Raw genomic sequence first — 22790 nt, 5'->3', positions numbered from 1 at the left:
GCCCAGGAGGGGCCCCCCTGGCGCCCTCCTTAAGGTTGTTGAGCGACGCTTGAAGAGGTGCATAGTGCTGTTGACGGGGACGCCCAAGGTGCTGTCGTCAACATATATCCATGAGGGCGTTGTAAATGAGCACCAAGAAGCAAAGCGGACCCATTTTAGTGCCTTGCGGGACGCCACACGTCAGCTCAAGAGTGGGGAGACAGCCCTGAACGAGCTATTTAATGCTGGCGTGCGTTGAGGAAATCAGTCAGCCACGATACAATATTAGGGTGAAGCCCCAGCTCAATGGCCTTAGTAATGACAACAGTGTGGTCTACAAGGTCAAATGCTTTCCTGAAGTCGACAAAAGCAAGGGCAAGGGAGGTGTCTCGTTTGTCCAGGTGGCTGTGTATGAGATCTAGAAAGCTGACCAGGCAGTGAGTGGTGGACGAGCGCTTCATGCTGCCAAATTGTTGGATGTCTGTGAGACTACTAATATCATCATAAGCCCAGTTAAAAATAAAATCTTCACAAATGAGGCTGGGAATGGGCGGTTGTGTGTGTGTGTGTGTGTGAGACAATCTCGTTCGTTTACCTGTCCTGTTCTTTTGTATATGCCGCTGGGAGAATTAAAACTATTATTATTATTATTATTATTATTATTATTATTATTATTATTATTATTATTATTATTATAGGCCAGTAACCCTCGCGGCAGAAGGTAAACAAAACACTTCCCTCGGGACTTCCTCAGCTGGTGCCATCGACGGGCTGGACAAGTAGTACACGAGGAAGTAGCACAGCCTAACTAGCCCCATAAAACACCCAAGAAGAAGAAGTGGAGACATCGGCCTTCAAGACGGCGGCAACTGTACCACTGGTAGGAAATTTTGGTTGAGAAGTGGCCCCACAGCCCTCAAGACGGCGGCAACTGTACCACTGGTAGGAAATTTTGGTTGAGAAGTGGCCCCACAGCCTAACTAGCCCCATAAGACACCCAAGAAGAAGAAGAAGATTCGTTTTAGTACCGTGCCAGTATTTCATTACCTACCTTATGAAACATCACTAGCTCTTCATATATCTTTTCTACAGATGTTCAACAATCATGAAAACGGTTTCAAAATCCAATTCAAGGACTATTTATTGTTGAAAATGGGGGATAATATTCATGAAAGCGCAGCCTCCTCTGTCTTCGGCCGCGGCGGTGGTGCAGCCGGTGTTGCGAGAAATACCTCCTCGCAGAAATAAGTCGCATATATCATTAGCAGGTCGTAAAGTTCAGTTGGCGTAGTTTAACACCTAAAGCGTGGGCTAGATTTTGCCACGCCTGGCCTGCCACGCGGGCATATTCACTCAAAAACACACCTCACTTCAACCTCAAGTATCTTCTCTCTTACTGAGCTGACGTTGCTGAATGAGGTATCATTGTAAAGTCCTTTTCCTTAGCTGTCCTTTGACGTTAATTTGAACACCATATAAGCATTGGTAGAACGAGTACAGAGTTATGAAGTAGGAACTATGAAAACATATTATTATAGACAGATACCCACCTCTATTGTTCTTATTTTCTATTATTTGGCAATAAAAAGCATCACTTTTTTACAGCTTCTGTGTACCATACCCATATAAAGCTAAAAAACGGCATGTTTACTGTACTTGACGACAAACTAGTCAAATCCGGCGGCGCGTTCATTAAAAAAATGCCATGTCCACTATTGTGGACACCCGCACTTTAAGGGTTAAATATGCTCCCCCACCCTTAACCCTCTGCGAGCTATTTTGCAGCTGCGGCGGCGTGATTATCCCCTATTTTCAACAGTAAAGAGTCCCTGAATTGGATTTTGAAACTGTTTTTATGATTGTTGAACATTTGTAGAAAAGATATATGAAGAGCTAGTGATGTTTCATAAAGTGGGTAATGAAATGCTGGCACGGTACTAAAACGAATCTCTACTGAAAATTTCCCTATTGTTTACTGTTTACCATTGATGAGGTTTCAAGGCCATTCAGGCCCTGCTCCGCCGCTGGTGCAGCGCTCTACAATGGCCATCAACAATTTCAATGTTAGCCTCAATGATAATCTTCAATGCACTTATTCTCAACCTCGTAGTGAGTGAGTGTCTTAATTGCCGACGCCGCCACCGCCAGAGGAGGCTGCGCTCTCGTGAATATTATCCCCCATTTTCAACAATAAATAGTCCTTCAATTGGATTTTGAAAGTGTTTCCATGATTGCTGAATGTTTGTAGAAAAGATATATGAAGAGCTAGTGATGTTTCATAAGGTAGCTAATGAAATACTGGCACGGTACTAAAACGAATCTTTACCTTACAAATATCCATTGGTTCAGTTTTCATGTCTGATATCTTCGTTATAGTATCACAATTGAACATCCAACAATTATTTCCAACACACTGAACATCCATCACACACAATTTATCTTTGAGTACAAACACTAATGAATAGCCATGATCGGTTATATTACGAATTCTCTCAATTTCAGTCTGGAGAACTACACAACACTGGTCATTCGCTGAGTGGTTGATTTCAGGCTTCTTGCATCTCACACAACCAGCTTTTTTGTGGGCTTCATGGGTAGACAGAGATAGTATATGAACATTGCATTGACAAGTACTGAAGAGTAAAGGGAGTATGAATTTTCTTAACAGCAGATGAAGGAATGTTACTTGCATGTATATCTAAGTCTTTTGCGGTGAATCAGTTGATGAACTTTAATTCAGTAATCAACACATCACACATCACTCGACTAAACGAAACTTTCCAACTTCAACATATATCACGATAATTGCAACTCTTGAGTTAATTGTAAGACAATCTCACTTACGCAGTATTGTTATCTCCTCAGACCCACACACAAGACAATGTCCCGTCGGGTTGATATGAAAGTGGTGATGCTGGGCCAGTCAGCTTGTGGCAAGACCAGCATCGTTGAGCGCTTCATATACAACCGCTTCAGCTCTAACTACCAGGCAACTATAGGTATGTCTCTCTCTCTCTCTCTCTCTCTCTCTCTCTCTCTCTCTCTGTAGAATCACTTAGGTTTAAGGACAGGCCACCTAGTCTGGACCATGGGGTCTGTGTGGTCTGATTTTCTATGTAAATCTATGTATTTCTCTCTCTCTCTCTCTGTGTGTGTGTGTGTGTGTGTGTAGAATCACTTAGGTTTAAGGACAGGCCACCTAGTCTGGACCATGGGGTCTGTGTGGTCTGATTTTCTATGTAAATCTATGTAATCTCTCTCTCTCTCTCTCTCTCTCTCTCTCTCTCTCTCTCTCTCTCTCTCTCTCGCAGGCAGATCAGCTGCACATATAGTCAGAAAACATTGATGTTAGTTCTGACATGCTGAATAACCCTTAGTGAGCCCAGTGTTCCCAACCTCTTAGAGTGCTGAAATCAGTGTTCCCAGGGCCTTGAGGTGCCCTGACCCATATTTGTGACTCTCATCTTGTTTGTATTCATCTTTGATCTTGTCAAATCATATACAGTCGTCCCTCAAACAGTAAGGTTTCCAATAGTTCGGTTTCAGTTTTATGTGAATTTTCATAAGAAGATTTTTTAGGATTTTTAATTTTCCCGACGAGCAGGAAATTTAAACATCCTTAAAAGATCTTCAATGACAATCCGTATAAAACCGAAACCGAACTATTGGAAACTGTACTATTTGAGGGACAACTGTACTGGTATTTTAACCCGGTAGCAGCGGGGATCATGTTTCTTAATGGTCCCTCCAAGCAAAGATGCCAGTTTATCGTACTCAGAGCCTCTTATTTTCCGGTTTCTGACCCATAACTACTAAAAATCACCAATAACTAACCATTTTAACGATAAGTACATATGAAACCAGTTATTGGGGTCGAGGAGGCAGTTTATGGGTCGGAAATCGGGAAACATAGGAGGCTGAGTACGACAATCTGGCAACGTTTCCTCCAAGCGAGAAAAATGAGAAAAAATTACCCCTCACACAAACCATTCCGTAATATATCGTCACCTCCATAAAGAAACCGCCCGAGTCATTATTTTGTACTTTACAGGAAATCAGAAAAGAACTGTCATCATCTCATTTGGCTTAAGATTTAGGCAGAAATGAAAAGGCCAATTCTAGAACACTCAAACCCTGAATAACGAAGGCAACTATACAAAAATGGGCGTCACATGATGAAAAACTGATGTAAACAAAAACCTGGAAATAGCTGAAAAATGACTTAGGTGATTATTTTATGAGGGTGATGATTTGTCAAAGCATTTGTGATTTTTTTTTTTTTTTTTTTTTTTTTTTTTTTTTACAACAAAGGAGGCAGCTCAAGGGCACACACAAAAAGAAAACAATAATCAAAAAAAGCCCGCTACTTGCTGCTCCTAAAAAAGAAACAAAAGAGGTGGCCGAAAGCAAGATCAAATACGGGAGGAGAGGTGTCCTGAGTTTGTATCATCTATATTGGGGGGTTTATATCATGGCACAAATTTGGCCCGTCGCTGCTACACGTTAAAGCCACAAATTTGGCCCGTCGCTGCTACCGGGTTAAGGAAACGTGTCTCTAAATCTTGTAGAATATGATTTCAGGTTGCTCTGATGAAGAGGAAAAACTTTCACTGATAAACGTATCTCTAATAATAATGCAGAAAATTTGCGTTAATCTAAACATAAAATACAATCAAATCTTGGTTTACGAGTTTAATTCGTTCCAGAATATTGCTCGCACACCAAAACACTCGTAAACCAAAATGAATCTCCCCATTGAAATTAATGTAAAACCCATTAATGCGTCCCATATCTCAAAAATATTTATATAAAAATCATTTTACATGTTATTTTTTACTGAATCAAAGTTATTTTATGAACAAACAGCGATGATAAATAATATGAAACACATATCAATGTGTTACGGTTGTTATGGAGACTCCAGCAACCGCTAGCTTCGCCCGAGGGGTAGGCTTCGCTCTGGGGTTTAGCAGCCGCAGTTCCCCTATTTTCAAGGCGCTGGAACTACGTTTGACCACCAACGTGAAGCTAACTTGACGTGTCGTCCGAGATGGAGGGCGAACGGGAGTCAGTCACGTCCAGGAGGGCATACAAACAGGAAAATAACTGGAAACTTTTGGTCAGCAGGTGTATGTAAACAAGACACACTGCTAGTTTTCAGTTCTCTATCACTCCTCAAGACCCCATAACCACATGATGTATCATCTAGGTCATGCACTGTATTATTTCTTATAAAATAACATTGACATTAAGGGCATCTTTCACGGTAATTTTGTTTGTTTTGATCGTTACCAATGCCGCTGATCGATGCTATAGTTTTCCACGTGAAACTAGCCTGTGGGGTCATGGTGGCTGCAGAGGAAACGAGAGGTGTTGAGAGTGTGTGGTAAGGTGCCGGGCTAGGCTAAACCCGCAGCTGCCACTACCCCATCGGCTAGTTTTAAGTGGATTCTAAAGTGGCGATCGACACCATTGGTAACGATCAGAACAAACAAAACGACTGTGAAAGTGGCCCTAAGTGGTGCATAACTGTATACATATCCACTATATACACTACCCAGTGCTAACTGAGGGCAGGGAGATGGCTTCAGGTTGTGTCTGGTCATTCATAAAAAAGTTGTGAGCACAATAATGCGCTCCCTGGAATGCATGGCAGCGTGCCATCCCTTTCAGATAGCAAAAAGTCCATGTGCCTGGAATGAGTCTTTGGGTCTCCATTAGACAACACTTGTTTATTTATTTTTATTTTTTTTATTTTTACGTGTCGGCCTTTTAGCACCAGTAGGCTTTCTTGAGGGATCTGGATGGTGGCTTGCCCCAGCCCATCATGGTGCAGGCAAGTGTTTTATAGTGGCGCCATCTTCTCTTGGCTCATGCTGCCCCCCGGAACTCCTCCTTGATTCACTTGGACGGTTTCCTCTAGAGTCCGGGTTGATGGGTGGTCTTCAGGACAGCATGTGGGTAGTCTTAGGCCACTCGGCGGTGACTGAAAAATCCCAAGTGGTAGCCTGGGGATTCGAATCCGTGTCTTCCACCACATGGTGAATGTGGAGCCCACACGCTACCACTCGGCCACCGCCTACCCTTTGCTGACTGAAGACTACTTTTCCTGACTCTTTCTTGTGTGTTACAGTAGCATGCCACCATGCTGAGTCTGGATCCCCAATAGATGGTATATTGCTGACTTAAGAGTAATTTTTCCAACTTCCATCCAGCAGCTGCTCAAAATTAAGAAGTGATTTTTTGAATGAGTATTTTTGCTGTGCCAACTTAAAGGGGTTTTACTGCATTATGCATTCAGGAGTTTTCTTTTTTAACTTGATGTATTTATAATTTTTGGTAAGGTGTTTACAAGACATAAAGTCTGAATTAAAGTTGCATTGTATTACCAGGTGCTGCCTTTGGAGCCCGTCGCGTGAATGTGCAAGGCAAGGACATTTGTGTTGGACTGTGGGACACAGCTGGCAGTGAGAGATACGAGGCAATGAGTCACATGTACTACAGAGATGCAAAAGCAGCTGTGATCTGTTATGATATCACAGATGCTGAAAGGTAAACTAACGGGATTATATTAGTGATCTGAGATGTGCCTCACACTTTGACAACATATCATAAATTTATCATAGATTTAGTGTTGTATTCAGCCTTGGATTTTAATATGTATTTTAATTTTAGAGAATATATGGCTATGAATTCAAGAGGCTCAAATAATGAATTCAAGATGTTTGCTACAGTGATTTCCTTAACCCGGTAGCAGCGGGGATCATGTTTCTTAATGGTCCCTCTAAGCGAGAAATATGGGAAAAAATCACCCCTCACACAAACCATTTCATAATACGTATCAAAGCATTTGTGATCAGATTATGTATCATCTATTTTGGGGGGTTTATATCATGGCACAAATTTGGCCCGTCGCTGCTACACGGTAAAGCCACAAATTTGGCCCATCGCTGCTACCGGGTTAACAGTGTCAGTTACCCATATGCTACAGTCCTTACTGATACATGAATCTTTTCATCTTATGCCATTACATGAAAGTAGTCACAATGGACTGGTTTATGTTTTTTTTTATTTTTATTATTATTATTATTCTGATGGTTACAAGATTGTCTGAATTTTCCTCTCGTAAAAGGTGTTCATTTAAATCCCTTTTATTAACCCGGTAGCAGCAGGGATCATGATTCTTAATGGTCGCTTTAAGCGAGAAAAATGAGAAAAAATCACCCCTCACACAAACCATTTCATAATATATATCAAAGCATTTGTGATCAGTTTATGTATCATCTATTTTGGGGGGTTAAAATCATGGCACATATTTAGCCCGTCGCTGCTACACGGTAAAGCCACAAATTTGGCCCATCGCTGCTACACGGTAAAGCCACAAATTTGGCCCGTTGCAGCTACTGGGTTAAAGAGGTGTGCATCAGTGTGACTGCAGATTGGCTGTGTGTGTAGTGTTCTTGTCGTGGCAAAGTTAGAATGTTACTGGTGGTTTGTATCAATCTGCAAGGGAATAAGAAGAAGCGTGCCAAGGAAGAGATACATTTGTCTTTCAAAAGAAGCTAACAAAAGGAAACTTGTGGTGAGCAGTCTATCATGACTATGCAATCTGTTAGCCCAGCTGCACAACATTGCGTAACGTTGCATGGTGTTGTAGAGGGCTTCGTGGTGCAGTGGTTAGCACACTCGGCTCACAACCGAGAGAGCCCGGGTTCGATTCCCAGGCGGGGTGGAAAAAATTGGGCGGCTTTTCCGATACCCTACGCCCCTGTCCACCCAGCAGTGAATGGGTACCAGGTATTAATCAGGGGTTGTGTCCTGTCTCCTGGGGTCTGTTCCCTTCTACAATTCCTTCCACTTCTGTCTCTCTCCAGCATATGACCACAGATGTTGCGCCGACTAAACGAAACTTTCCAAACTTGCATGGTGTTGTGTGCCTAATGGGTCAGCTGAATGTGGATCTTCATTGATGGTACTTTGGGTGGTATTATAAGACACCTTCGCTTCTCACATCAGCTATTTCTAAAGGTCAAAGAGGGGGTCAGTCGGGTTCTAATGAGTGTTTCTTCAGATTCATGGTACAGAGGAAGGGTCAAACTACCACCAGGGTCATAAAACTACTCCTAGAAATGCCCTCAACTCATATGAAAGCCTTGTCAAATATGCGAACTTGGGCGACGAAATGTTTTAAAATACGACCTTCATGTTTAGATACTCGGTCCTCCCAGCTACGGCAATATTTTCACTAATTCCCCGGCATTGGTCATTCGTCATGAAACTCTTGACTGTTTTCATCCTATTGCTAGACTTGAAATTGCTGGTAGGATAAATACAAGTTCTAGGACCACAGTGTGAAATGCCAGAATTTTCTCTTTACTACACTCCCACACGACCTCTGCGTGTAACGAAACACACAAGAAATTAATCCAGACAAGGGAAGGTTTGCCAGCGCCGGGATCGAACCTGTGACCAGCGTAACGGGAGAGCCACTCCTTTACCAGTCAGTCAAAGAGGTACCCACTGGCAGAGGGATTTGTGGGAGGCTCACCCGTCAGGCTAGTCGTGTCACTTCAAATGTATCATAAAATCAGAAAGGGGATGAGGAGAAGGAATATATCCAAAATCATCCAGAAAACAATGTTGAGAAAAAGGTTGGATGAAGAGTTAAGCATGAGACATTGATGTTGCAGCTGTGTTGCCTCAGAATTAAATGGTAAATTTGGGAGAATTTACGTCTACGCCTATAGCGCTGGTAGGCTCTCTTGAGGGCCCTGGATGGTAGTCGGTCCCAGCCTGTACTGGCACAGGCAAGTGTTTATAGTGGCGCCATCTTCTCTTGGCTCATGCTGCCCCCCGGAACTCCTTCTTGATTCACTTGGACAGTTTCCTCTAGAGTCCGGGTTGATGGGTGGTCTTCAGGACAGCATGTGGGTAGTTTTAAGCCACTCGGCGGTGACTGAAAAATCCGAGGTGGTAGCGTGGGGATTCGAACCCGTGTCGTCCATCACGTGATGAATGTGGGCCCAGCACGCTACCACTCAGCCACCGCCTACCCGAACTTTAGCAAAAAACATTAAAAACATCAAGAAATAACAGTTGTAATGCTAACTTTAATTTTCTATCGTTATTTGTGTGGTTACGACAGTCTTGGAGCTAAAAATTGATAAATGCAATGTTCAGAGTACAATAGTTTGGCAACGCTGGCCTTGGCATATGCACCATGGATTGATTGATTGATAATATTACTATGCCTTCAACATGTAGCATGATGGTGACAACAGAAGTAAGCATAAATTGTACCAGTGTTAAAAGTGGGTGCAGAGACATGGTTATCATTTTTTTTATAGTCTGCTAAGAATATTGAAAAGTTGGAAAGTTTTGTTTAGTCGGCGCAACATCTGTGGTCATGTGCCGGAGAGAGACAGAAGGGGAAGGAATTATAGGAGAAGGGAACAGACCCCAGGAGATGGGACACAACCCCCAATTAATACCTGGTACCCATTCACTGCTGGGTGGACAGGGGCGTAGGGTATCGGAAAAGCCGCCAAAATTTTTACACTCCACCCAGGAATTGAACCCGGGCTCTCTCGGTTGTGAGCCGAGTGTGCTAACCACTGCACCACGAAGCCCCCAAGAATATTGAAATGTCACGCCATGGCCATTACAGCATCCTTTTTATGCATGCTTTAAAGTAAATTAATGCCACCTCGTTCTGTTCCTGAGCTATTCCTGAACAAGTGACACATGCATTTATAGCCCAGACCTACTTCCCAAAATGTTCAGACTGTATAGATCAAGGAATCACCTGTTAGCCTCTTCTCAATGTCTCCTTAACCTGGTAGTAGCAACGGGCCAAATTTGTGGCGGGCCAAATTTGTGGCTTTACCGTGTAGCAGCGACGGGCCAAATTTGTGGCTTTACCGTGTAGCAGCGACGGGCCAAATTTGTGGCTTTACCGTGTAGCAGCGACGGGCCAAATTTGTGGCTTTACCATGTAGCAGCGACGGGCCAAATTTGTGGCTTTACTGTGTAGCAGCGACGGGCCAAATTTGTGGCTTTACCGTGTAGCAGCGACGGGCCAAATTTGTGCCATGATATTTACCCCCCTAAATAGATGATACATAATCTGATCACAAATGCTTTGATATATATTATGAAATGGTTTGTGTGAGGGGTGATTTTTTTCTCACTTTTCTTGGTTGGAGGGACCATTAAGAAACATGATCCCTGCTGCTACCGGGTTAAGCAGTCACTCGGCAGACATGGTAGAGGCTGCAAAGTTGAATTTCAGCATAAAAGATGCATCCGGAAAAGGATAATTTGAAAAAAAAAAATGATGCACTCAAAGGTGTAAAATACTTAGAGAAGAATATGAACTACAGCAACTTTAACCCAGTAGTAGCAGGGATCATGTTTCTTAATGGTTCCTCCAAGTGAGAAAAATGAGAAAAAATCACCCCTCACACAAACCATTTCATAATATATATCAAAGCATTTGTGATCAGATTATGTATCATCTATTTTGGGGGGTTTATATCATGGCACAAATTTGGCCCGTCACTGCTACACTGTAAAGCCACAAATTTGGCCCGTCACTGCTACACTGTAAAGCCACAAATTTGGCCCGTCACTGCTACACTGTAAAGCCACAAATTTGGCCCATCGCTGCTTCATTGTAAAGCCACAAATTTGGCCCATCGCTGCTTCACTGTAAAGCCACAAATTTGGCCCATCGCTGCTTCATTGTAAAGCCACAAATTTGGCCCATCACTGCTTCACTGTAAAGCCACAAATTTGGCCCATCACTGCTTCACTGTAAAGCCACAAATTTGGCCCATCGCTGCTTCATTGTAAAGCCACAAATTTGGCCCGTCACTGCTACACTGTAAAGCCACAAATTTGGCCCGTCACTGCTTCACTGTAAAGCCACAAATTTGGCCCGTCACTGCTACACTGTAAAGCCACAAATTTGGCCCGTCACTGCTTCACTGTAAAGCCACAAATTTGGCCCGTCACTGCTTCACTGTAAAGCCACAAATTTGGCCCATCACTGCTTCACTGTAAAGCCACAAATTTGGCCCATCACTGCTTCACTGTAAAGCCACAAATTTGGCCCATCGCTGCTACCGGGTTAAACACTTATCGGAGATTGATTTTATGGTACTTTTAGATAACCGAAAACCAGTCCATTATATTATTGAGCAAATCAACAAGTACAAGTTGTGACTAGCTTACCTGAGGCTAATTTCTTTTTCCACATATTAATTTCCTTATATTTGAATACCAGTGCTGAGCGTGCCAAGTTCTGGGTGACGGAGATTCAGAAGCACGAAGAGCAGTGCCACGTTTGGTTGTGTGGCACCAAACTGGACCTGGTTATAGAGGACCCTAAGACTCGAGAAGTGGACTTCCATGATATGTCTGACTACGCTGAGACGGTGAGTCCCTTTCATAAACATGGCCACTGATTTTTTGGCTCATAATATATATGCAGTCACTCCTCAACATCCACAGACTTGAATGTATCTGTGGGTTTTCTTCAGCAATTTTGTGGCAATTTGGGGAGGTGGTGGCTGAGTGGTTAGCATGACGGCCCCGCGTTCAGGAGCTCCAGGAGGGACGCGGGTTCGAATCCTGGCCGCCGCACAGCTGAGGTTTTTCAGTCACCGCCGAGTGGCCTAAGACTACCCACATGCTGGCGGTGGCGGTCTCATAGGTGAACAATTTTTCAAAATTTTTCAATCACCTTGTGAACTTGCATATACCTACCCCTACCAATAGAGTTTGTATCCTGAAAATATTATGAAAATCCAATGCACCGAAGATGTAAAATAAAAAAAAACTAAGTAAATAAATATAAATAAATAAAAAAAATCATTTATTTCAAAGTTAGCTTTTCTTAGCATTCGGGTAGGCAAGAAATTCAAGTTTAGAGTCTTGGTAACAAATGCCATTAAACAGGTTTCTTCTAACTTTCATCTTTGATTTTTTTATATTTTTTTATTGTGAGTAATAGATAAGTGCTTTAAATTTGTGGTAAAGAAAATCATACAAAAATTCCCGTTAATTTTTCCTTTATTTCATTAATAGTAACAAAAGAGCATGTTTACCTCTACATAATGAAAAAAGAATGAAACAATTTGGTTAGAAAATAAAAGAGTTACCCTTATGTAAACAAAGAAAAAGTGAAATGTAAAGGACAGGCATTTTAAAGATTTAAAAGTCCCCCGCTGCGTAGTCTGGGTCGACACCTGTCTCTTCCTTACGTTTTCTTCCTCTCCTCACAGCTTCGCGTTCTTTGTCCTTCTTCTTGAGGTAGGACTGCTGTATTTTCGTGTACGGGAGTGCAAGCTGTGGAAGAACATAGCTGTCTTCATAGCCTGCGTTGTAGTCTGATACAGCACGTCCTATGGCGTAATCCACAAGATGTTTGTTTGCATTTTTGTGCTTAGGACAATATCGCCATATACGAGAATGTAAATGTTCATTCACATTTTGCGTTGCACTGAGCAAGCACGCACGTAAGAGTTTGTCATCTGTGAGCCTCTTGTACTCTCCGAACACTTTCTGGCGTAGCGGAGTCGGAAGCACAAAGTGTACTTTCATCGTGTTGTGAAATGGAATGGGCTTCTTTTCAATGATAGCTTTCTGATAGAAACAGTAGGTGTCTTTGTCCGGGGTGGCTTGGGTGGTTGGTCGCGTGGCGTTGCATGGGTGTGCACATGTCACCTCTGACACATCTTCCTCCACCTTCCTTTTCCTGGCCTGCCTGGCCTGCCTGGCCTTCTCCACATTCTTGCGTCTCGCCAAGTCCTTCTTCGTCACTCCTCCCATTATCTTACTTCGTCAGAAGTAAAGGAAAGAGCAAAAAAGACCCGAATTGTGTGACAAGTTGGAGAGTGTGTGGGAGGTCACGGCGCCACGTACACCTCCCCCAGATCTTTCTACTGCACTGAGGCGCAAAGCCACTTTCACGCTCTCTACTGCTGGGAAAGGTTCCTAGAAGTCTCTATCAACACAACTATAGAGGAAAAAAAGGGATAGCCATCAAATTTTTGGCTCAATTTCAATAAAAAATTTTTTTTCGTGAAGTGTAGTTGCCAGATGTCACCAATATTTCATTTATTTTATTTAATATAAAAAGTTTGAAATTAAATACATCCCTATAACTCGGTGAGGGTGTAGCTACTACCTCAGTGTTGCCATTCATGGGTTTTTCTAAAATTCGACCATGTGGCCGAATTTTTGGTCTGAGCACTGGCAACCACGCCCTTAAGACCACCCATCAACCTGGGCTTTAGATAACCTCTCCAAAGAGAGGCTCAAAGATTAGTTCCAGGGGGCGGCACAAGCCAACACAAGATGGCTCCATTATAAACACTCGCCTGAGCCAGATCGGGCTGGGCCGACCATCAGGCCCCACCGAGAAGAAGCCTACCGGTGCAATAGGCCATGACGTAAAAAGAAAAAAAAAAAGCACTCCTGTCTCAACTAACACCCCACTGCCACCCTGCACACCTTCATACAGTAACCATGCTAGTGGGTGCTGTAAATACCCCTTACCAGACTACTTATTTGACTACTCGTAAAAACATATGAAACCTGTTTGAAAGGATGCATGAAATGAGATCTATGTAAATGATCTCAAGCTCTCTATACATGTGCACTATGTTGTTTTAATTACAGGTTTCTAAGTCTTAAAAATGAAGTTTTATGAGCTGACAGAAAAGTTTTTTGTTCTGGTATTTTGCAGACATTTTCGTACCAAAATCCTCATTCACTCTCTTTTTACTTTCCCCAACCAGCCTCTTTATCAACATCTTACTCTCCCTGTACCTTCTCTCCCATCTCCCTCTCGCCTCCTCCGTCATATATCTCTAAGTGTAAATGCTTTCCACAGTGCCCTTACACATGTTATTGTGCTTAATCTACATTTTTCATCACTTGTTTCTTTATTTTTTTGTTTTGTCTGAATGACTGAAGTGTCGACTTAGACAAGGCTCACACAGCACGACCTAGACCAAAGACCTGATGCGACCTCGGAGGTTGCCGACCTAGCCCGACCTGTGAATCGTGGCCTCTGATCATACGGGCTCTCACACGAGTGTACGATGTGTTTTGGATCTCCTCAATATGAGCTACGAAAAAATGTCCCAAACCCCAGCGACCTCTCCAGATCTTAACCCGGTAGCAGCGGGGATCATGTTTCTTAATGGTCCCTCTAAGCGAGAAAAATGAGAAAAAATCACCCCTCACACAAACCATTTCATAATACATATCAAAGCACTAGTGATCAGTTTATGTATCATCTATTTTGGGGGGTTAAAATCATGGCACAAATTTGGCCCGTCGCTGCTGCACGGTAAAGCCACAAACTTGGCCTGTCGCTGCTACTGGGCTCAAAAGACCAGCACAGACCAGTTTGCAAGCTGTTCAAGGCATAAGAAAATCGGGTCTACTTGAGCGACCCACATGCGACCAGGCAAGACCAATGTACGAGTTATCTGTGACCTACTTATGAAGTACGTACGACCATCTGAGACCCGTTTCCAACCTGTTACGATCTGTTCCCAATCTATTTCCAACCTTTCCCGACCAATGTCTGACCTACTCCCGACTTCTTCCGATCTGTCACGACCTTTTGCAACAACAAAAGACCCGTTTTGGACCAATTTTCGATCAGTTTCCCGAGTTTTCCAGAATTCCGGGGGTCGCAACCATCTGTCTGCACCTTATAAAAGCAAGCCCAGTCCAGGCCAGCATTCAGTTGCTCCAAAAATCCAGAACAGAGAAGACAGAAGATAGAGACCAGTATCCAGTATGGCACACAAGGAAGCAGAAGTGAGTTTTTGGTTTGTTGCAGAAGAGACCTATCTGAAGGCAGTAGCGGCCCTGTTAGATGACTCCTTCTCAGACACAGAAGATACAGCACCTCCCCCTCTCCAGGCCCAGAGAAAAAGAAGAGGAAGTGGGTCAAGGGATGGTTAAAGAAGAAAGAATAGAGCCACTACCAGGACCTTCTGCCAGATTTGCTGGAAACAGACCCACCTGGCTACAAGGGAGCTTCGTGGTGCAGTGGTTAGCACACTCGGCTCACAACCGAGAGAGCCCGGGTCTGATTCCTGGGCGGAGTGGAAAAATTTGGGCAGCTTTTCCGATACCCTACGCCCCTGTCCACCCAGTAGTGAATAGGTACCAGGTATTGATCGGGGGTTGTGTCCTGTCTCCTTGGATCTGTTCCCTACTCCTATAAATCCTTCCCCTTCTGTCTCTCTCCGGCATATGACCACAGATGTTGCGCCGACTAAACCAAACTTTCCAACTTTCCCACCTGGCTACAAGAACTTTTTGAGGGTAGATGAAGAGCTGTTCTCTGAAATTGAAGGCAGAGTGCAAGCTAGAATTGAAAAACAGACCACCAATGTGAGAACTTCCATCAGTGCTGCAGAGAGACTTAGCATCACTCTGAGGTTCCTGGCCACTGGAGAGTCCTGTCAATCCCTTGCTTATGACTGGAGGTGGGGAGACAACACTATTGGGAAGATTGTACCAGAAACATGTGAGGCCATTATTGCAGAGTACATGGAGGATGTCATGCCTTGTCCCAAAACCCACGAAGACTGGAAGAAGATACCAGAAGAATTTGGCATCAAGGTCCCACGTAACCAAGGTTCCGTCTCCTACAACTACAAAGGCTTTCACTCCATAATCCTAGTGGCTCTGGTGGATGCTGCTCACAAATTCATCTTCATTGACTGTGGGTCCAATGGCAGTGCTAGTGTCATGCCCCGAGAGTTTCATTTTTCTCTTTTCCAACACGTCCTCTGGGTGTATCAAAACACACGAGAAATTAATCAAGACAAGGAGATGGTATTTGCCGGCTGCCTGGGATTGAACCCACGACCAGCGTGACGAGAGAGCCACTCCCTACCGAGTCGGCCAAAGAGGTACCCCACTCGCCAAGTGGGTTATGGGAGGCTTCCTTATCAGGCCTAGTCGCTTAGCCATACCCCCAGAGAAACATGACCAAAGGACAGAGAATTCTGGCCCAGCGATTCAGATGCCTGTTGACAACAATGGCGATGGCCCCAGAGAAAGTTGTGTCTGTGGTAATGGCTGCCTGTGTTCTGCAGATGTAGACAGAGAAGATCCAAACACCCATGAAGTTATTAGAGGTGCCTGGAGAGATGAAGTTGGAGAAGAATGGCTACAAGGACTGCAAGCCCTGGCAGGCAACACATCAACGAAGACAACCAAGGAACAGAGAGATTTTCTACAAGTCTTCTACAACACTGTTGGGGCGACGCCATGGCAGGACAAGATGATTTAAATTTAAATATTCACTGATTGTATTGTCAATTGAATTTCTTTATTGTAAAGCCAATGCCATGAATTGGTCAAATATGCCAATTGTATTTCTAAAATGTGTAACTAATGCCAATTGTATTTCTACACTGTGTAACTAATGCCATATTTGTGAATAAAATTGTTCCAAGTAGAAGAAAAGTCATTTTTAAACTAAGTGAATCATATACAGATGGCAACTGGCAACACCGACCCACAAAGACCTGACCTGAGCAACTTCCGAGTATGAAAGAGCCGTTTCCGAGTCACCTGCGAGCGGCCCAGGTCATGCTCAGGTCGTGGAATTGTTTTTAACATTTTGAAAATCCCACGATTTTGGACAAGATCTCACGACCCACCTCAACCTCACCCAAGACCCCCCCTGACCTATTTAGGCACTGGCGACCCCCGAGGTCGCGGCAGGTCTTTGGTCTAGGTCGTGCCATGTGAGGCTTGAATTAGTATGGTGATGGTTGCAAGACATTTGTTACCTTTTTTGTATGCCCTTGAACTGACCCTCTGCTGTAAAATAAGATATAAAAAAAGGCAGCGTTGGTGCCACCACATGTAAAGAAAGAAAAGTACGAGGTGAGGTGTGCCATGAACATTCTGCAGTATCCTACAACATGATATTGTGTTTATTCTACATTTCCGTAGCTTGTCTGACTGACTGGAGTGTCGGTGTAGTGTGGTGGTGACAGTGAGTAGACGGGAAAAGTTTGGAAAGTTTTGTTTAGTCGGCGCAACATCTGTGGTCATATGCCGAAGAGAGACAGAAGGGGAAGGAATTATAGGAGAAGGGAACAGATCTCAGGAGACGGGACACAACCCCCGATTAATACCTGGTACCCATTCACTGCTGTATCAGAAAAGCCGCCCAAATTTTTCCACTCTGCCTGGGAATCGAACCCAGGCTCTCTCAGTTGTGAGCCGAGTGTGCTAACCACTGCACCACGAAGCCCCCCATGAGTAGACAGGTGTGGCAAAGCTTTTAAACTTAGAAAAGTATGAGGTGCATCTTGCGCATTCCACAGTGCCCTTCCACATGTTATTGTGTTTGTTCTACACTTTCATCGCTAGTTTCCGTTTCCTTCTGTTTTGTTATGATTGACTGACTGGAGTTAATTTCCTCATATCTGAATACCAGTGCTGAGCGTGCCAAGTTCTGGGTGACAAAGGGGGCTTCGTGATGCAGTGGTTAGCACACTCGGCTCACAACCAAGAGAGCCCGGGTTAGATTCCCGGGCGGAGTGGAAAAGTTTGGGTGGCTTTTCTGATACCCTATGCCCCTGTCCACCCAGCAGTGAATGGGTACCAGGTATTAATCGGGGGTTGTATCCCGTCTCCTGGGATCTGTTCTCTTCTCTTATAATTCCTTCCCCTTCTGTCTCTCTCCGGCATATGACCACAGATGTTGCGCCGACTAAACAAAACTTTCCAACTTCTGGGTGACAGAGATTCAGAAGCAGGAAAAACGTGGTGGTGTGGTGGTGGTAGTGAGGTGGCGCGAGTGGCACCGTTTGTAAACAAACAAAAGTATGAGGTGCGCCATTTTCATTCCATTGTGCCCTCCACATGTTGTGTTTATTCTACATTTTCATCGATTATTTCTATTTTTGTGTCTTGCTTTGTTTTGCTTGACTAATGAATGTTGGCATGGGTATGAAATTTGATAGTTCTTTCATTCCTTGTCTCCACCTTGTGTACTACGGGTTCAACTCATGCACTTTGAGTTGTTGGGATATACTTTCAGGTCCTTGCGTAGTAGGCATGCCTGCTGTACTAGGTTATATAATAAGTTGACATTTCAAATAACTTGCCGTAGGTATAGCAGTGGTTTGTTTACACAGAGTTCCTACGCTTTCTACAACCCTTCGCCCCCTTCCCTGCTGCTTTCCTCACACGCTGGCCCAGTGAGGCTGGGATTGTGGCTTCAAGGACGGGATGACAGGAGTGTTTAACCAGATCTTGTCAGAGAACTGTGCAGTGAAGACCAGTGTTGTGTTCCTGAGCCATAATTGTCCTTAAAGCCATAATCGTGCCCACGGTGTTGTGGACATAGCTGGGCGCGATAACAGAAAACCTTATTCCCGATACCCGATAACTGATAATGGAAAACCTTATCAGTGATAACCGATACCCGATATAAATCCACAATTCCGATACTAGCTAGCGATAAGTCCAATGGGCGAAAACGATACTCTATTGATGTTTAAAATAAAAAAAACAGATGAATTCAAAATTTCATTATCTGTATTTTAGAAAACTTACAAAACCTGAAAACCACACATTGACACGTACATATGGACGGTAATAGTAGAAACGCCTGAACCTGTGCTGTGTTATTTGGTCCCCACCATCAAAAGCTGCCGCATTTTTTTTTACAAACACTGGTCTCTCGTGAACTGCGCATACTCAGACCAGCAAGCGTAGACCTGTACAGTCTCATAAAGCTTTTTAACCGTAATTAAGAGTTGCTGGAAGGCTGAATTAGACATACAGTACGAGTTGTATTTATATGTACAGAGTGTCGTTCTAGAAACAGCGAGGATGGTGGTAATGTATGTCTGATTCAGCCTTCCAGCAACTACTCTTAATGTGTTAAAAAGCTTTGTGAGACTGTACAGGGCTACGCTTACTGGTCTGAACATGCGCAGTTCACGAGAGACCAGTGTTTGTTAACAAAAGTGCCAGCTTTTGACGATGGGACACCAAATAACAACACCGTGTGCCTTCAATACCACGGCATGATCACAAACGAATACGGAATATCAAATTTGAGGCAGTGTATAATAATTTTTTGGGCAAAGTTAAATGATTTTTCTCTTTGATATATTGATTTTTGAGTCTAACATAAAAAAATAACCTAGTGTTTTAATGTTGATGATCAGAGTATGAAATCTCTTCACCGAAGATATTTCATACCCCAAATTTTTCCATACAACACCGGGGGCCCGGGCCACGTGTAGGGAGGAGACCACGTTTTTTTTCTGAGAAGCGGAAAAAAGTAGCGATTATCACTAGTTTGGTTACAAAAGTAACAAAGATACCGATACAAATATAAATAAGTAGCGGATAGCCGATAACCTGATTCTGTTATCAGCGATAAAGTATCGTGATAACTTATTGCGATAACGCCCAGCTATGGGCGTGCCTGTGGTTCCTCCGTGCCAGAAGTTCTCATTGTCACCACTGCACGTGCACGGCCAATCCACCCGTCTAGACTCCGTCCACATAAACATGTGGATCGAGTAACAACAGGCCTTCAAGCAAATTATTCATGGGTAAATTTACGGGAAATAGCATCTTGCTATTATCAAAAAACAAAATTGTCTTTGGCAGATTCATTAGGAGGACTAGAGGGCATCATAGGTTCATGAGGTGGGGGAGCTGGCAACCGAAGTGATCATAGCCATACTGTTTGGGGATGCGTGAGAACAACTCTGTTTATCAAGTCTTTGTTTGTTTACATTCGCTTCTGAGCATGCATAGGTAGTGGAAGACAGTCAGAAACACAACACCGGGAGTTCTACAATTTTCTTTGACTGGAGGGAAAAGAGTTTTTTGAACGGTGGTCCCACAGCACGGGGTGTTCTCTTATCTTGTCAATCAAATAGTAAACTAAGCAGCTCTGCCAGTCCACTTTATGAGTCTCTTGGTGGGCCATCTTCCACTGCTCCTCACTCCTCAGCCACTGCCGTCGTCTGTTTGTTTACTTACAACCGCGCGGTTGCTCATACCCACAACCGTTTTCCATCTGAACGGACTACCAACAATTCTCTCCCGGTTAGGCATATGGGCAACCACAGTTGGCCCATAGCCCCAATGGTTGGAAAAAAATGGCCAGTGTGACACCGCCTTTTAAGGCAGCACTCGTGACGCAGCGCGAAACTAGGGATGATAATGCGTGAAAGTCGGCATGATAAGAATTTAGGACTAAACGCGAAACTCTGATAGCGCAAAACACGGGAGGGTACTGTAACCTGCATTAGACCACAGAGGTGCTTGAGGAGGACATTACAGAAGAAAGAATCATAATAAGAAACTGTGTTGACCTTATCCAAAACTTTGGTTTTAATGAAGCATTCTCAACAGATTGGTGGAAGAGTGGTTGAAACATCAAGCAAGACAGGTGAGAATGTAGAGAAACTCTTCAATGCTGTCATACAGGACTATGCTCAGGGCCTCTCAGATGGCGTGCCTTCCCCAGAAGACTCTTCATTCCTCCTCAACACTGGGAGGACAGGATATATAAGGAGCAAGTGCTGTCATGACTAAAAGAAGCTGTGAGTCTTAGCATTTCAGTCTTTGACACTGCACAGGTAATCATATACATGTATACTTTCATTCCTACTTTCAGAGGGTAATTTTAATTGTATATTTAACTTTCTCAGAATATTCAAAGTAGCAAAAATATATAAGAAATATTTTTCCAGAATAAGTAGATAACCACTCGTGCCTCAAAACACAGGTGCTTCCACGGTGCTACACAAACATACTTTACAAGATGTGTCTTCTCCTACAAAGTCATTGTGATATAAAACATAATTGTAAGCACTATTTTATTACATAATTTAAGGCATTATTTAATCAATAATCTTGGTAAGGAATTATTATAATTTTTATTCTATTTATAATAATCTTTAATGTGCTTGCTCTGAATAAAAAGACAACACTATATGTTTTGGGTTATTGATAATTGTTTACATTATTAACCCCCAAAGGACGAGTGTTTCGCAGACGGAAATATTGGTGGGTTCCGTAAAAAGACAAGTGTCCCGCGTGTGGACACCTCCGCTTAGTTTTATTTCCCTTGTTTCCTTGTGACCTTTGCTATTGTTCTACATCTGAAATACACTAATTGACAACCTTAGGCTTAGGGGCTCAGTCACACAGCTAGATGTGATTTTTTTTCTCCATACAAGGGAATTTGCACAAAGCCAAGTCCTTTACCTCATGTGCACACATAAACCTTATTTGTTTATTTCCAATTGTTATTATTAGTTATTTCACTATGATTATCTCTGTTACATTATAAGTATCACATGCGTTTTTATAAGAAATGTACTTGAAAAACGGCTGTTTTTTGTGTTCTCGAAAGTCACCCCTTAGATTTTTTGTGTCCCTTGGGGGTTAATGGTTGCAAAAATTTTCCCTTGTGTTATAAACGAGCTCAGGAATGTAGGCGAGTTTAGGGAGACAGTGTGATATCCAGTGTGATTTAGACTTTCTTTCAGGCTGGACTAAGGACTAATACAAGATAATCTTTGATATCAATACAAAGGCATTCATAGGTATATTTTTTAAAGATTCTTAAAGTTAGTATTATGCATGGAAAGCTACTGATCACATGAGTGACGGCTGTGTCGTTTTCCATATTGTCTGCAAGGTTAACACTAACACATAGACATAACATCCTTATTGTTTTTGCTTCCTGATAATCTCTTCAGAGACGTGAATTTGTATCTGTTAAAAAGAGCAGATAGCTCAGTTCACACTTGACTGTCACTGGCACCAGAGTACAGGTAACTCTCGGTTTACGCATTTTTGAAATAATGTGGAGTCCAAAATCAAAATAAATGTTTAATTTACACATTTTTTTCACTTATACGTGATATTTTATGGAGTGGCCACCAGATGTCTCACGCAACCGGACTCACACGGTACCAGGGCCACACAGCTGAGCTCAGTTCTTCCCGCTCGCCACTTGAACAACAATACAGTACCCACGCTGCCACGCTACTCAACAACAACACCCTCGCTGCTGTGCTACCACGAGGGGAAGGGCAGCCAGAGGAGGAACCACGAGAGGGAGAGGAGTCAGAGTGATACAGTAGGCAATAAAGGTACAAACCAACCTCATTTGATTTACATTGTTTTTGATTTACGCGACCTCTTCAAGGACACAATACTCGCGTAAATCGAGAGTTACCTGTACTCACCCAAGTTGGCTCCTGTTTTATACTTAACCTCTTGTTGTCACCTTGCTGAGATATATTATTTTTATAAGTAAAACTCAGTTAACTGAACTCCACCAAGTTATATAAGTGATGGCAGTGGTTCATATAACAAAAGTGTGGAAACAGAGCAATTAACCCGGTAGCAGCGGGGATCATGTTTCTTAATGGTCCCTCTAAGCGAGAAAAATGAGGAAACAATCACCCCTCACACAAACCATTTCATAACATATATCAAAGCATTTGTGATCAGTTTATGTATCATCTATTTTGGGGGGTTTATATCATGGCACAAATTTGGCCCGTCGCTGCTTCACGGTGAAGCCACAAATTTGTCCCTTCGCTGCTACGCGGTGAAGCCACAAATTTGGCCCTTCGCTGCTACACGGTGAAGCCACAAATTTGGCCCGTCGCTGCTACACGGTGAAGCCACAAATTTGGCCCGTCGCTGCTACACGGTAAAGCCACAAATTTGGACCGTCGCTGCTACACGGTAAAGCCACAAATTTG

The 22790-nt window shown here is 43.2% G+C and overlaps 1 protein-coding gene and 1 long non-coding RNA gene across 3 annotated transcripts in view; one reads left to right on the top strand and one right to left on the bottom strand.

The window, feature by feature from the left end:
• Positions 1-22790, bottom strand: part of LOC126990141 (uncharacterized) — a 27977-nt gene extending 5187 nt beyond the window's left edge. The window contains exon 1 of the long non-coding RNA XR_007744044.1: positions 22078-22790. This is a non-coding gene — a long non-coding RNA (uncharacterized LOC126990141). The remainder of the gene's footprint in view (positions 1-22077) is intronic.
• LOC126990127 (ras-related protein Rab-24-like) lies at positions 682-21001 on the top strand. Of its 2 annotated transcripts, none has more exons than XM_050848678.1 (5): positions 682-859; positions 2845-2978; positions 6372-6531; positions 11267-11417; positions 20419-21001. In XM_050848678.1, exons 2-5 carry the CDS (start codon positions 2861-2863, stop codon positions 20599-20601), a joined length of 612 nt encoding a protein of 203 aa, XP_050704635.1. In that variant the 5' UTR covers positions 682-859; positions 2845-2860; the 3' UTR covers positions 20602-21001. The 2 variants fall into 2 exon arrangements, with proteins under 2 accessions (XP_050704635.1, XP_050704644.1); XM_050848687.1 differs by lacking the exon at positions 682-859 and adding an exon at positions 892-921.

The sequence above is a fragment of the Eriocheir sinensis genome, chromosome 6, assembly GCF_024679095.1.
Source record: "Eriocheir sinensis breed Jianghai 21 chromosome 6, ASM2467909v1, whole genome shotgun sequence".
NCBI classification, from domain to species: domain Eukaryota; kingdom Metazoa; phylum Arthropoda; class Malacostraca; order Decapoda; family Varunidae; genus Eriocheir; species Eriocheir sinensis.
The sequence above is the reverse complement of the archived record's forward strand: the minus strand, read 5'-3'. Positions and strand labels throughout refer to the sequence as shown.

What these genes read in the sequence shown, in the direction of transcription:
- LOC126990127 (XM_050848678.1), top strand. Translation starts at nt 2,861, where the DNA reads ATGTCCCGTCGGGTTGATATGAAAGTGGTGATGCTGGGCCAGTCAGCT. An exon ending in TAACTACCAGGCAACTATAG is followed by an intron (nt 2,979 to 6,371) that starts GTATGTCTCTCT and finishes TTGTATTACCAG; the next exon opens with GTGCTGCCTTTGGAGCCCGT. An exon ending in GATATCACAGATGCTGAAAG is followed by an intron (nt 6,532 to 11,266) that starts GTAAACTAACGG and finishes TTTGAATACCAG; the next exon opens with TGCTGAGCGTGCCAAGTTCT.